This window comes from Pagrus major, chromosome 5 (assembly GCF_040436345.1).
Source record: "Pagrus major chromosome 5, Pma_NU_1.0".
Taxonomy (NCBI): Eukaryota; Metazoa; Chordata; class Actinopteri; order Spariformes; family Sparidae; genus Pagrus; species Pagrus major.
Genome location: NC_133219.1, coordinates 39,991,496 through 40,003,815, shown reverse-complemented (window position 1 = coordinate 40,003,815; position 12,320 = coordinate 39,991,496). Strand labels below are relative to the sequence as shown.

The window sequence follows — 12,320 nt, the reverse complement described above, 5'->3', positions numbered from 1 at the left end:
TCCTCTCCCTCTCCATCCTCTCCCTCTCCCTCTCCATCCTCTCCCTCTCCATCCTCTCCTTCTCCATCTTCTCCCTCTCCATCCTCTCCCTCTCCATCTTCTCCCTCTCCATCCTCTCCCTCTCCATCCTCTCCCTCTCCATCCTCTCCATCCTCTCCCTCTCCATCTTCTCCCTCTCCATCCTCTCCCTCTCCATCCTCTCCCTCTCCATCCTCTCCCTCAGTCGCCGTTTCTCGATCTCCAGGACTTGTTGTCTTGCTTTCTCTGCCTGCTTTTGTTTCTCGAACTCCAGGAGCTGTCGTCTCTCCATCTCTTTAACCCTCTCTATCTCCTCCTTCCTCTGCTTTTCCTTCTCCAGCTCTCGTTGTCTCAGTTGCTGGTTTTCTAATTCCTGTCTCTCGAGATCTAGCCGTCTCTGTCTCTCCCTCTCTAAGTCTCTTTGTCTCTGTCTCTCCAGCTCTTTTTGTTTTTCCCTCTCGATCTCTTTCTGCCGCTCCTTCTCCATCTCCCGTTGTCTTTCCCTTTCTTTCTCCAGCTCTTTTATTCTCAACATCTCCTGTTCTAACGCCATCTGTCTGATCTTCTCTGCCTCCTCTCTCTCCTTCTTCTCTCTGAGTCTCTGCTTCTCCAGCTCCAGGATCTGCTGCCTCTCCTTCTCTTTCTGCTTCTGTTTTTGAAACTCTAGGAGCTGTTGTCTCTCCAGCTCTTTCATTCTCTCTAGTTCTGCCAGTCTCTGTTTCTCCTCCTGGATTTCCAGCAGCTGTCTCTCCTTGTCCAGCTCTCTCTGCCTCTCTTCCTCCCTTTGTCTTTGCCTCTCCTGTTCACGCTGTCTCTCCCTTTCCTGTTCTCGCTGTTTCTCTTTTTCAATCCTTCTCTGTCTCTCCAGTTCTCGTCGTTTCTCTTTCTCTTGTTGCCTTTGCCTTTCTCTTTCCAGGTTCTCTCTCTCTAATTCTTGCAGCTTCAGTTTTTCAAGCTCTATCTGTTTCTGCCGTTCCAGCGCTCGTTGTTTCTCCTCAAACTCCTGTTTCTCCTTCTCGAAGGCTTTCTGTCTCTGCCTTTCAAATTCCCGTTGTATCTCCCTCTCCTTCATTCGTTCAAACTCTAAATTTGCTTCTCTCTCTATTTCCAGCTGCCTCTGTTTTTCCCTCTCAAGCTCTTTCCGTTTTGCCTTCTGTCTCTCTGCCTCCTTCTTTAGTACCCTTTTCTTTTCCACTTCCATCATCTCCTCTTTTGTCGGTCCCTCTGGTCTGATCTCCCCGTGTGACATGTGGCCCTTCTTCATCAACTCCTCAACCAGATCTTGAGAAGATTTTCCAAAAGCTTCATCTGTATTCCTTCTTACTGGAAGAGCCTTCCCTTGAGAGCTGCCCAGTACAGAGTCCCCTATGCTTGCTCCTACATCGACAGGAGAAGACGGCTCCTGCATTTGTCCAGTCAAAGCAAAGTAGGTCGCCCTGGGTTTCGCCTGTTCTTCTCCCTGGAGCATCTTTAAACGTTTAGGTGCTGCAGCCATTTCCTCCTGTTCTGCCTCTCTCTGTCTGTCTTTGTCCAAAGCCACGTCCCTTCCTGCTTCCTTTAGCATGCCTTTATCCACACTGGCCTCTTGTTCGAGCCCCGCCGTGGTCCACTTCTGCAAGGCTCCCACTCTCAGATATCGTGGCTGATGTTCTGGCGTCACAGCCGAAGCTGGCTCAACCGTCCTCTCTGGTACCGGCCGGCTCCCCTCTGAGCGCCTGGTGCGTAGCGTCATGGCCTTATCCTCCCGCTGAGCTGATGGGATGTTCTCACTCACCGCCCTGTTTTCCTCCACTGCCTGCACAGTGTCGAAGGCATGCACCACCCGCAGAGGGCTTGACGGAGACATGGGCTCTCTGTAGGTGGCAGTGACCAGAGTTCCCTCATCCTCACTGCTTCCTCTCTTAAACGACGGGCTGCCGAGGGCATCCTTGACCTTTTTTACAGCTTTGCTCTCGTCCACCATCAGCACACTGTGCCTCTCCACGACATTTTCAAACAGGGATGCTCTCACTGTCTGTATGTCGCCTGTTTCCTTGGAAGAGGCACCAAACGTCTGTCCCGCCTCAGGCCCTTCAGGTGTGGACGCCTTTTTGAGCTGCTCTTGGGAATCTTTGAAATCCACAAATGTCCTCTGGTCACTGGGGCTGAAAGCGGACTCTTCAATCTGAGAAAAGTCAGAGATACACTGAAGTTGTTAAGTGCTAAAAGCAAGTTATCTTGTTAACTTTCATTCAGATCATCTGGGAGGAATAAAAAGCTTTTAAAACTCAGAGCGAATGTGACTTAACAGGAGAAAGTAGAGCACACAAAGGAGTTGAAGTGATTGAATGAGCGACTGTCAGCGTAGAAACGGTGTCCCCTTGTTCATGTTGGCCTCATAACAGTGGGTGTGGTGCAGAGGTGGTAATCAAAGCCTCTCTGTGTTGACCTTTTCCCAGTCATCTCCTCTTTGTGTGTTTCATAACCAGCAGCCACCGGGGATGATTCATGTGCCGGCTGTCTTAGGTTTCACAGCTTTGTACAACTATAGCAGTGACGATTGTTTTTGTTGCACTGCCCCATTTCCACCGGGGGAAATGTTCGTCTAAACGCAGACAAACACACTGATTGTAAAGTGTAAGCACTCTCAGGCTGCATGCGAAGGTACATGGGGATTTTTAAAACAGGGTTTTAACAGGGTAATCTCCACCCATACTAACACACCTGAAAACACGTATCATATGACACTTCACGCACACTGGGCCTGCTCAGGTGTAAACAGGAAGAAAGATAATATGCTGGTGGTTGGTTGCTTAGTTGTTAGATGATTTAATTTTACTTTCATTTCATCTTACAGGTAAAAAATGACTGTCTGCTTTCCATCAGTGTATTATCAATGTCCACTTGTGTCCATCTAAATACAGACAATATAACATCCATGTACAAACTCAAATACTTAATGATATCATGATATCAAGAGACGGCTGGAAATATTAACAAGCCAACAGCCTTAACTTCAACACACGTCACAGCATCGCGCCTGAAGGGAGAGTAAATCAGCGTGCTCACATCACAGCCGACCTGGAGGCGATAAATACCCGCGACTACAGCAGGATTAATTGACCCGGGAGTAAATCCTGATTATAGACATTCACAGTGCACACAAAGCCAGATGTTAGCAGGTGTGAGTGGGGTTTTTGAGGACAAACCAACCAACAAATGGACACAGGTGAAAACATAACCTCCTTGGTGGAGGTAACAATGGTTCAATTTCTCAGGGCGGACCCCCGAACCTCTCATCAATCCTAAAGTTTTCTCTTGGTGTCTTCTACCTCCACCGAGGAGGTTGTGTTTCCATCCGTGTCTGTTTGTTGGTTGGTTTGTCAGCATGATAACACAAAAACTACTCAACAGATTTTCATGAAACTTGGATGCAGGATGGGTCGCAGCCCAGAACAGACCCCATTAACTTTCGGCTCAGATCAGGAATTTCTTTCTCACTTTCTTTAACATTGTGAGAAAAGGACTTTTTTGGCATTTTCATTAATATCTCTTATCTTGATGAAAACAATCAGGCGTAATTAGGCAGCTGGTATTTGTGAGTGACTATAATCAGATGCAGATTTAAATAAAAATCCAGATCTATCTGATTTAAATATATTGATATTGGATTAGGCTTGATTGAATTAAAGGGGACTGTCGGGCCTTGCAGAGGTATGCGCTCTACTGAGTTTTGTAAGAGAGGACAAGAAAAAAGGATAGAAAGTCAAAGGTTTTCCCATCACTCAGCTGTAGTTCAACAGAAACCAGTGCCTCACACGCTCTCCCTCCCTCTTACCCTCCTCTGAGGATCTTTGCTGATGTCATGGCGGTCTGTTGCCTCACTGAGGGAAACACTGCCAAGGTCAGGTGACCTCTCGGATGAAAACCTGAAGAACATACATCACACGAGACAAAAGCCATGCATGACAATCAAACAAAGACATGAGACAAAAGCATGCGGCAGAGACATGAAGAGCAGCTCTTACCTTTTAGTCAGGTCGAGGGGCAGTGGGCGGGGCCTCAGAGGTGGTTTCACAACGGGGCTCTGAGTCGGCGTCGTGTCCTCCGTCAGCTGCTTGATGAGCTGTTTAACACCCACTGCTGGTTCGTTTTCAGGGACCGACTGCCCCGGAGAGGGAAGATCGGACGCAGGAGAGGAGGAGTCGAGGAGGAGACTGATCCTGGACTTGATGCTGCCTGTACGTCTGTCCTCTTCCGTCTCTTTCACCGTCACGTCTTCTGTCTTTTTGTTGCTTTGGTCTGAGACGGCAGGCTTAGCTACGCCTTCAGTACTTTGTGATGTGGTTTTCTCCGGCTCTTTCTTCTGCGGCAGGGCCTTCTCCTCGGGAGTGTTCTCCTTAGTATCTGCCTTTGCATTTGTACGGTGCAGGGAAAGACCGATAGACTCAAATTTAGAAGTGAGATCAGCTGAAAGTGGTCGTCTCCCGGTCCAGCGAGGGGAAGGAACTGGCGTCTCCGTCTTGGTTGGACTGTCGGGGAAAATGGCAGATACAGGTCTGGGCCTGGAGCCTCTGGGCTGAGGTCGCATCCGCACTGCTGCCTCAGGTTTAGCCTTTTCCTTTTCTTCTTCCTCCTGCCCGACCTGAGCCAGGAAACCCATGGACTTGGCTCTGGTGATGGAGGGCCCACTTTTGCCAGATGCCAATTGTCCCTTCTCGTCTTCCCTTTTAGTGGTTCCTGACCACTCAGCTGCTGGAAGCTGTCTGAGGCTCCTGGAGTAGGCCAAGCCTGATGCAGCAGGTTTCTGCCTCTCGGTTGGAGCCGGAGGACTGGGTTTACTGGGGTCTCCAAGGTCCAGAGAAGGTGCCGGTTTGAATGGTTGGGCTACTGGCTTGGTTGTTTGTCCGCTCGTCAACTTATTAGATGTTTTAAAGGAGGTAGAGGCAGGTCGGCTGGGGTTGGATGAAACCGTCCTGGGTTTGCCAGTAGCAGCTGGTTGTTGTGGTTTTGGGCTGCATGGAGGCTCTGGTTTGTATCCGGCAGGGCGAGTGGACTCTGGTCGAGGTTTGGGTTGGGGCTTCGGGGCAACTATGGGCTTAATAGTAGCGTTTCTCTCCACAGTGAAAGGTTTAGGAGTGAGCCGTGGTTTGGGGCCCGGGACCGGTTTGTTGGGCTCTGGAGTGATGATATGGGACTGGGTGATGGAAGGGATCTCAATGAGGCTGTTGCTGGCGTCCGTCAGGGGGCTCAGGTGAAGTCGTCCTCCCACCACCGTCCTCCCCACCTCCCCAGTCTGAACCTCCACCTCCGCAGCCATCCTCTTCAACAGCACCTGTAAAGACAAAGTTCTGCTCAGACTAACCAAACACAAACTGATCTTTGGTCATTTTTATTATTGATGTGCTCAACCACAGCGCAACATCATGCAAAATCAAAGCCATAATTAGGCTCCTGGCTCTCAGTCTATCTACCCATGACTGTGGACTTTGTGTTGGGAGTGCCTGCAGCACAATCATACACCTGACCGAGACAGATATTTACACAAGCTCATGGATCACTCGCGTACGTTAAAGCACATGTGTTGAGAGCTGAACAAGGGATGAAACGGTTAATCAATCTGTCGTCACACTGACAGACCTGTTTCATGAAACGTGTTTTGACATGTCACAGTACGAAAAGCTCAGGTGTGAATAATTCAGTGAACGATGGTTGTGGTGTTGTCAGACTGTCATGGCTAACAGACAAGAACAGAGGCCGTGTTGATGTTGTCAAAGTCAAAATGTCTGCTGAGAAAAAAACCTATTAAAAGTTGCAGTTTGTAAGAAACGGACAGAATTCCAGGGTAGATCCAAAATAACAGCATAGCCGCTACCTGCTGCTCACTATACTCTATACTAGCTGCTGTTAGCAAGTAGCTCAGTTAGCCTTGGATGTCTCTCTATCTACTATTTTTATTTATAAATTAATATCTAGAATTTCCTCAAAGCAAACAATTTGTTGTATAATAGCAGAAAAAGCAACATCGCTCCAGTGTCCCACATGCACAACAGCAGGAGCCTTAAACTGGTGAGACTAAAAATATGATGCAGTAATAATTTACATTATCAATTACCTCCCATTTCCTCTGTATTGACATATGAAAATGAAGTGATAAAGAACCATTGTTTCAGCAGCTGCTTCATGTTGTTCGGTTCAGTTGTGTCGGTGGTGAGCTCAGGTTACAATGCTTTGTCTGACGACTATTTAAATGTGTTTCCTTTATTTTTACATATTCTATAGCTGTGTTTGGCTTCATACTTTGTTTACTCTGCCACTGGATGTTTTTACGACACTGGCAAGTAAGAAAAGGTGTTACAATATGTTAGACTGTGTTGTTCTTCATCTTTATTGAGTTTATCAATCATGTAACTTGGTGTTTACTTGATCTTTTCTTCTCGTGTAGCCTCCTCTGATTTTGCACTGAACATAGACCCAGTCAGTTCTTAAAACAGTCTTCCAACATCCTACAAGTATTATTAATGATTAACCGATAAATGATTGTAAAGATAGCCAACTATCTATAAAAGTAACTGCTTAAAAGTCACATCCCTCCTCATAACCAGCTGTAATCCATCACACTGACGTATGTAAATCCTGATCCTGAGACAGGCGAAGGGCCGGACAGCTGAACAATGTCACTGTTTTCTTTTTCATGTTGTAACGCAGGCAAATCAGGCTCTGACACTAAATGAGGGATTCCTCTGCTGACAGTCGGCTCCTCCCATTCAGGAACTTGTTTATCTACAATGTGAAGGAGGTTCGTGATAAATGTGAGATAACTGGAGTTCATCTGACACACGATGACGATAATCAGTTGTTTCTGTAGCCGCAGAGATAAACAGAAAGAGAACATCTGAACTGAACCGCCCGTGTGTTTTAGCCCTTTAAGAGGCTCCTTCCTCACAGCTGATAATCATTTCCACATGTTGCTGTGTTGAGATTTGTTGCTCCTCAGAACGAGGAACACAACCGAGACATGCTGGATCAAAGTGCTGCGAACAAGCTCGGCATATCTTACCTGACCGGACGTCGACCGTCTGTCGTGGAGCTCTGGCTTCTGTTGTAACCGAGCAGCGATGTCATATCACACAGGAGGAAGGAGGTGAAGGAGTCTGAGAGGAACACACACACACACACACACACACACACACACACACACACACACACTGTGTCAACACGGCACACAAGCTTTACACTCGTCAAATCACAGCAGAGCTTCAGAGGAAATACGTCTTCACTGAGATGTTCTCACGCCTCCTAACAGACAGATGATGATGATATTTACAGACAGACTCGAGTACACAGTCACACCCTCTCACCTCCAGACAGAAGAAACAGAAAAAGGCACAAGGAAAATCGTTAAAGGAAAATCTTCTCCTGTTCTTATATTTGCATTGTTTCCACGATCACTCTCACCGGCCGTCACTCACTCACATGTAAATCCAATCTGCCAACGATTCGTCTGGCAGCTATTAATCAATCACTCAGTTAGAGAACTTTTTAAAGAAAATAAAGTCTAATTTCTCTGATTCCAGCTTCTTAAATGAGAACAATCTCTGGTTTCATTCCTCCTCACTGACCATAAACTGAACATATTTGGGTTGTTGCGGCTGCAGACTCACTTTTCACACTGGTGCACCTCAACCTCTGAGTGTTTTATGTTCTTGTGCACGTAAAAGATCTTGGAAATTAAAAAGGTCAAAGTCCACACCGACAGACGCTCCTCTCTCCCACAGAAAACAAAACTCCCAAAACTTAAAGCGTGTAAACGTATTCTAGTCGTTACCCAAAATACAATTATAGACCTGAACATTAACAGAAATACGTCTCCTTTAAATCGCAGCACAACAGGAAACTGTAATAACCTCAAATACAAAATCATATTAATTTCAGACGCACCTGTTTTGGGTGCGTGTGCAACCAAAGATATCATAATTTAACACACTATCTAAATATCGTTAACAGGAATAAAGGTGCAAATGCACTTGCAACAAGAAACTGCAATAAATCAAATTGTTTAAAAATAAACTAAATGATTAAATGAATGTTCGGCGCACCGGTGCAACCAATGATTAGTCGCGGTTGACAGATTTTTGGGCGCAAGTGCAACCAAACTATTCACACCCTGGAGCTGTGTGGTGGACAAAACAAGACATCTGAGGACGTCATCTTTGTGAGACGCTGATTGACATTTTTCAACATTTTATAGACCAAACAACTAATGGAGAAATTAATCGACAGCTTAATCATTATTAATTATAAGAATGATTGTTAGTTTAGAGCCCTACTTCTAATTTTACAAGATATAACGTCCTCAAACACATTTAACCTTGAAATAAACTTGAAATATGTTTTTAAAAACACAAACACAGTATCGTTAAATACTGTAGATAAGAACATGTGCGTGGTTTGATAACAGTCAGTTTTCAACCTCCTGAGACGTCTGATCTACAAAACTTCCTCATTTGAAGCGATATGATTCATCGATGAACAATAAAACCAGCGTTGGTGCCACAGCTGCAACGATTTGTCAAATAACAGTAGTTTTCAAGTATTATATTAATCACCAACTATTTTGAGCGTCGATTAATCAGTTTGAGGAACTTTTTAAGAAACAAAATGTCAAATTTGTGAGTGCAGCTTGCTAAATGTGGAAACTTTCTGGTGTCTTTCCTTCTCTAGGACAGTAAACTGAATATCTTTGGATTGTGGACAAAACAAGACATTTGAGGACGTCCTCGTCACCGTTTTCTGACATTTTACCGACCAGACAACTAATTGATCGAAACAATCAGCGATGAAAATGATTGTTAGCCGCAGCCCAACTATCAACACTGTAAACAGTTTAGTGACTCTGTGTGATCTTTGTCTTTCTCTGTGCATCAACTGATGAGTTTACTGATAAGTTTCTTTTCCTGACTGAGGATCTGATTAATTTCTATCCATGAATTCACTGTTTAAAAGAAAGGAACACGGAAAGAAAAGGAAACAGGACGATACCGAGGAAACACACTGACTTGTGCTCGGCTGACTGAGAATGAAAAGTTGAAAACTTGAACTTCAGATGTTGACAGGAAACGCCTTCGCTAAGAAGGAATGCTAAACATTCACTGATGGTGGGTTGAAGAGCGCAGCGGGGATTTAGGAAAGTGTCTGCCTTTTACAGCCTCAGACAGAAAACTCATTACAACACAAGTCAAGATGGCAACAGTCTGTCGTCCTTCTAACACCACGTATATGCTGGACACTTTGCATCTGTAGGAAGTCGCCGTATCTTTGATGTGTAGCAGGAAGCAGAGGCAGGAGGAGAGCAGGGCAGAGGGCAGCCGGCACAATGTTTGTTGTTCTTTATGTTACACACAAAGATGTGGAGTCAGTAACCTGGTCGAGCCAGTTACACACAGGACGTTTCCTTTCGTAGACAATAGACACAATCACGTCGACTCACCTATTAACGCCTAAAAGAAGAAGTACAGCCTCTGCTGAGTGAGTGAACTCTCACACAGTCGACTACAAAGCTTTGAATTACAGTCATTAAACATGCAAACTGACAGAGCAACGTCTGAAGCCGTCATCCAAGACATCGATGTCAGTGAGGACGCGGTTTTCAGGTTTTCTCGCCGTCAAAAAGAAGTTTGTAACAGGTCTGTTAACAGTTAACCCTTTCACGCATGATGTGAACTACAGCAGATATTTGGACACTACCAGCTGGTGGGTCCACAAAGCCTCGTCCACAATCCCAGTTGATTATTATCTTTTCATCTCTTTATCATTTTAAGATAAAGCATCATAAATCTGAAATTGCAGAGGAAATAAAAACATTAACTGATCTCAGAGCATTCAGGCATTTATTACCTTTTATTTACTTGTTGTCTGTTCTTGGCGATTAGTTTCAGTCATCATTGCGATCTCTGTCTGTGTTGTCTGCTTGTCGATGTCTGTTTAATTGAAAGGTTTTAGGTTTATTTTAGATTGTTGTGTGTTTTATTCCTCAAAAGCCTGACCAGGAACAAGGACTGCAAACCAGCCACATACTGAAGCCTCTACACATTCAATCTGTTGCATTTGTTAAACTAGATGTCACAGTGCCTACCTGCGTTTTACCTGTCAAATAATGTATATAAAAATACAGAGGAGAAGTACCTGTAAAAACTGTTGTATCCTCTTATTCTCAGAATAACAGACAGGTAAAATATATATATATATATATTTCTTTACTTACTATTTTTTTACTAACATTTCTACATCTGTCTACTCTGCAGACGTGATGCACTAAAGGGTTTATTCTGCTTTACTGATTCCACCTTTTATGTGTTTTATATTTCAAATTAAAATGTAATTTACACTTGAATCGCTTTATTAAAACAGCAACATTAGTAGTAACATTTATAGTCTTCAGATTTGATCTAAATATAGGTTCAATTGGCAGAATAAACCCTTATCAGGTATCAACTTAAATAATGTAACACACATAATAGGGAGTAGTTTTCTATCAAAAGTTATATTGTGTTTATTCCCATTAAATATATTTAATTGATGGGTAACAGTTTTATATTGAGAGTTAAGTCACTTTTAATTCACATGAAATTATGTTTTAATTAGAAAATAAAGTAAAGTTCATTTTAAGGACATCTCCTCTTCACACACCTGTCCACTGGAGCGGACAGGTTTATTTTCAGTCACAGAAAAATAACATTAACATCCGGATAAAACTGTTTCTAATATCTGTTATTAAAGCTGGAAATGTTTACTGAGAATCAGAAGTATTTAACATTTATCCCAGAATCACTGTGACTCCTCCAAAATAACTTATATTAAAGGAAGAGACAGTTATAACAATAATTAACCTACTTTGTGGTTTTATAAGTCATGAAAGGTGAAACATGACCAGAACACTTTACAGTGAGATTATAAATAAGAAATATTTATAAAGATCATTTATATTGAATTATTTAACAGCAGCAGACTCTTAATGATTAACTGAGCTACATGTGTTGATGTTTTACATTAGTGAACCCATTAAAACCAGTTCATCTGCAACAAGTGTCCCTCCTCCTCCACCTGTCCTGCTCACCTCCGCCGCCTCAGATCGTGGACGGTACCCGGGGTTCTGTTCGGCAGGAGACGGGTCCAGAGTGAAGACACTTCGCCTGCTCGGACATTTAAAGCCCCAGAAAAGCGTTGCGTGAGCGTGACGCAGCCAGAGACCCGCAGACTTCAGTGAGTCTGAGACTTTAACGGCGGCTCGCTGCTAACAGCCGCAAGCTAACAACTCAAGAACTCACAAAATGGAAACGGTGCGCGGAGCTGGACGGTTCGAGCCGAACAACCGGACCCAAGTGGACTCACCGGACGGGAAAGTCGCTCCGGCGTCTTCTTCTCTCGTCGGAACAACTTCGAACACGATAAATCGACCGGACCCGAGCGGACTGGTACCGAGCCGTGACAGCTAGTGACTGCCGCGGCTAGCAGAGCAGCTAACTAGCCTCGCGCTGCCCGTCCCGGCTCAGGTTGCTGTTGACAGGCGGGACGACACGAGCCGCCTGACTGGTCAGAGCCCGCACGAGCGTCAATGAGCGCGCGCTCGAGAGCGAGAACCGGATATTACCTTCAAAATAAAATGTAACATAAACATCAAAAGGCACCGATGTCAGATTACATTTGTGTTACTGAAGAAGAAGAAGACACATTAATGTATTCATGAATATACATGTGTCACATTTAATCAGTGAATTCATTACGTAATCAGATCAGTCACTCTGCTAAACCCAGATTACATTTAAAAACATTTTGATTTGATTATAGCAGTGTTATGAACACATACTTGAGTAAAAGTAAAGATATCATGTTACAATATTACTCTGGTAAAAGTGAAAGTCACCCATTAGAATAGAACTTGAGTAAAAGTCTTAAAGTATCTGATATAAAATGTATTAAGCATCAAAAGTAATTAAATTAAATAAAAAAGTAAATAAATCAATGTTTTTGTTTTTGTTTTTAATTTAATTGCATATTAAATAAATACATTTAAAAAATGTTCTACTTTGTAGCAGTAATGGAGTTTGTATTCCTTTCTTTTATTTACATTGAAAATGGAAGATGAACATTTTGAGTAAACCATCGATGTAGCGTTAAAAAACAGCTGCAAAAGAAACTTACACAAAAGAAACGCTGCAGAACGCAACACACAGGACACTTACTGTAGTTTGATGTCTGAGGATTTTAGACAAAACAGAATATTTGTGTAACTCAGGTGTTTGTGACTGTGCTCATCGTTAGAA

General features: G+C 43.8%; 1 protein-coding gene across 1 annotated transcript; it reads right to left on the bottom strand.

The window, feature by feature from the left end:
* Positions 1-103: 103 nt before the first annotated feature.
* Positions 104-11,599, bottom strand: LOC140995723 (uncharacterized; the record flags this gene model as incomplete). Its single annotated transcript, XM_073465801.1, has 5 exons — positions 11,389-11,599; positions 7,058-7,151; positions 4,026-5,332; positions 3,836-3,926; positions 104-2,182 (listed from the first exon to the last, which is right to left on the bottom strand). Coding segments are annotated over exons 3-5 (3,462 nt in total), but the record flags the coding sequence as incomplete, so codon positions are not given.
* Between the last annotated feature and the right edge of the window lie 721 nt (positions 11,600-12,320).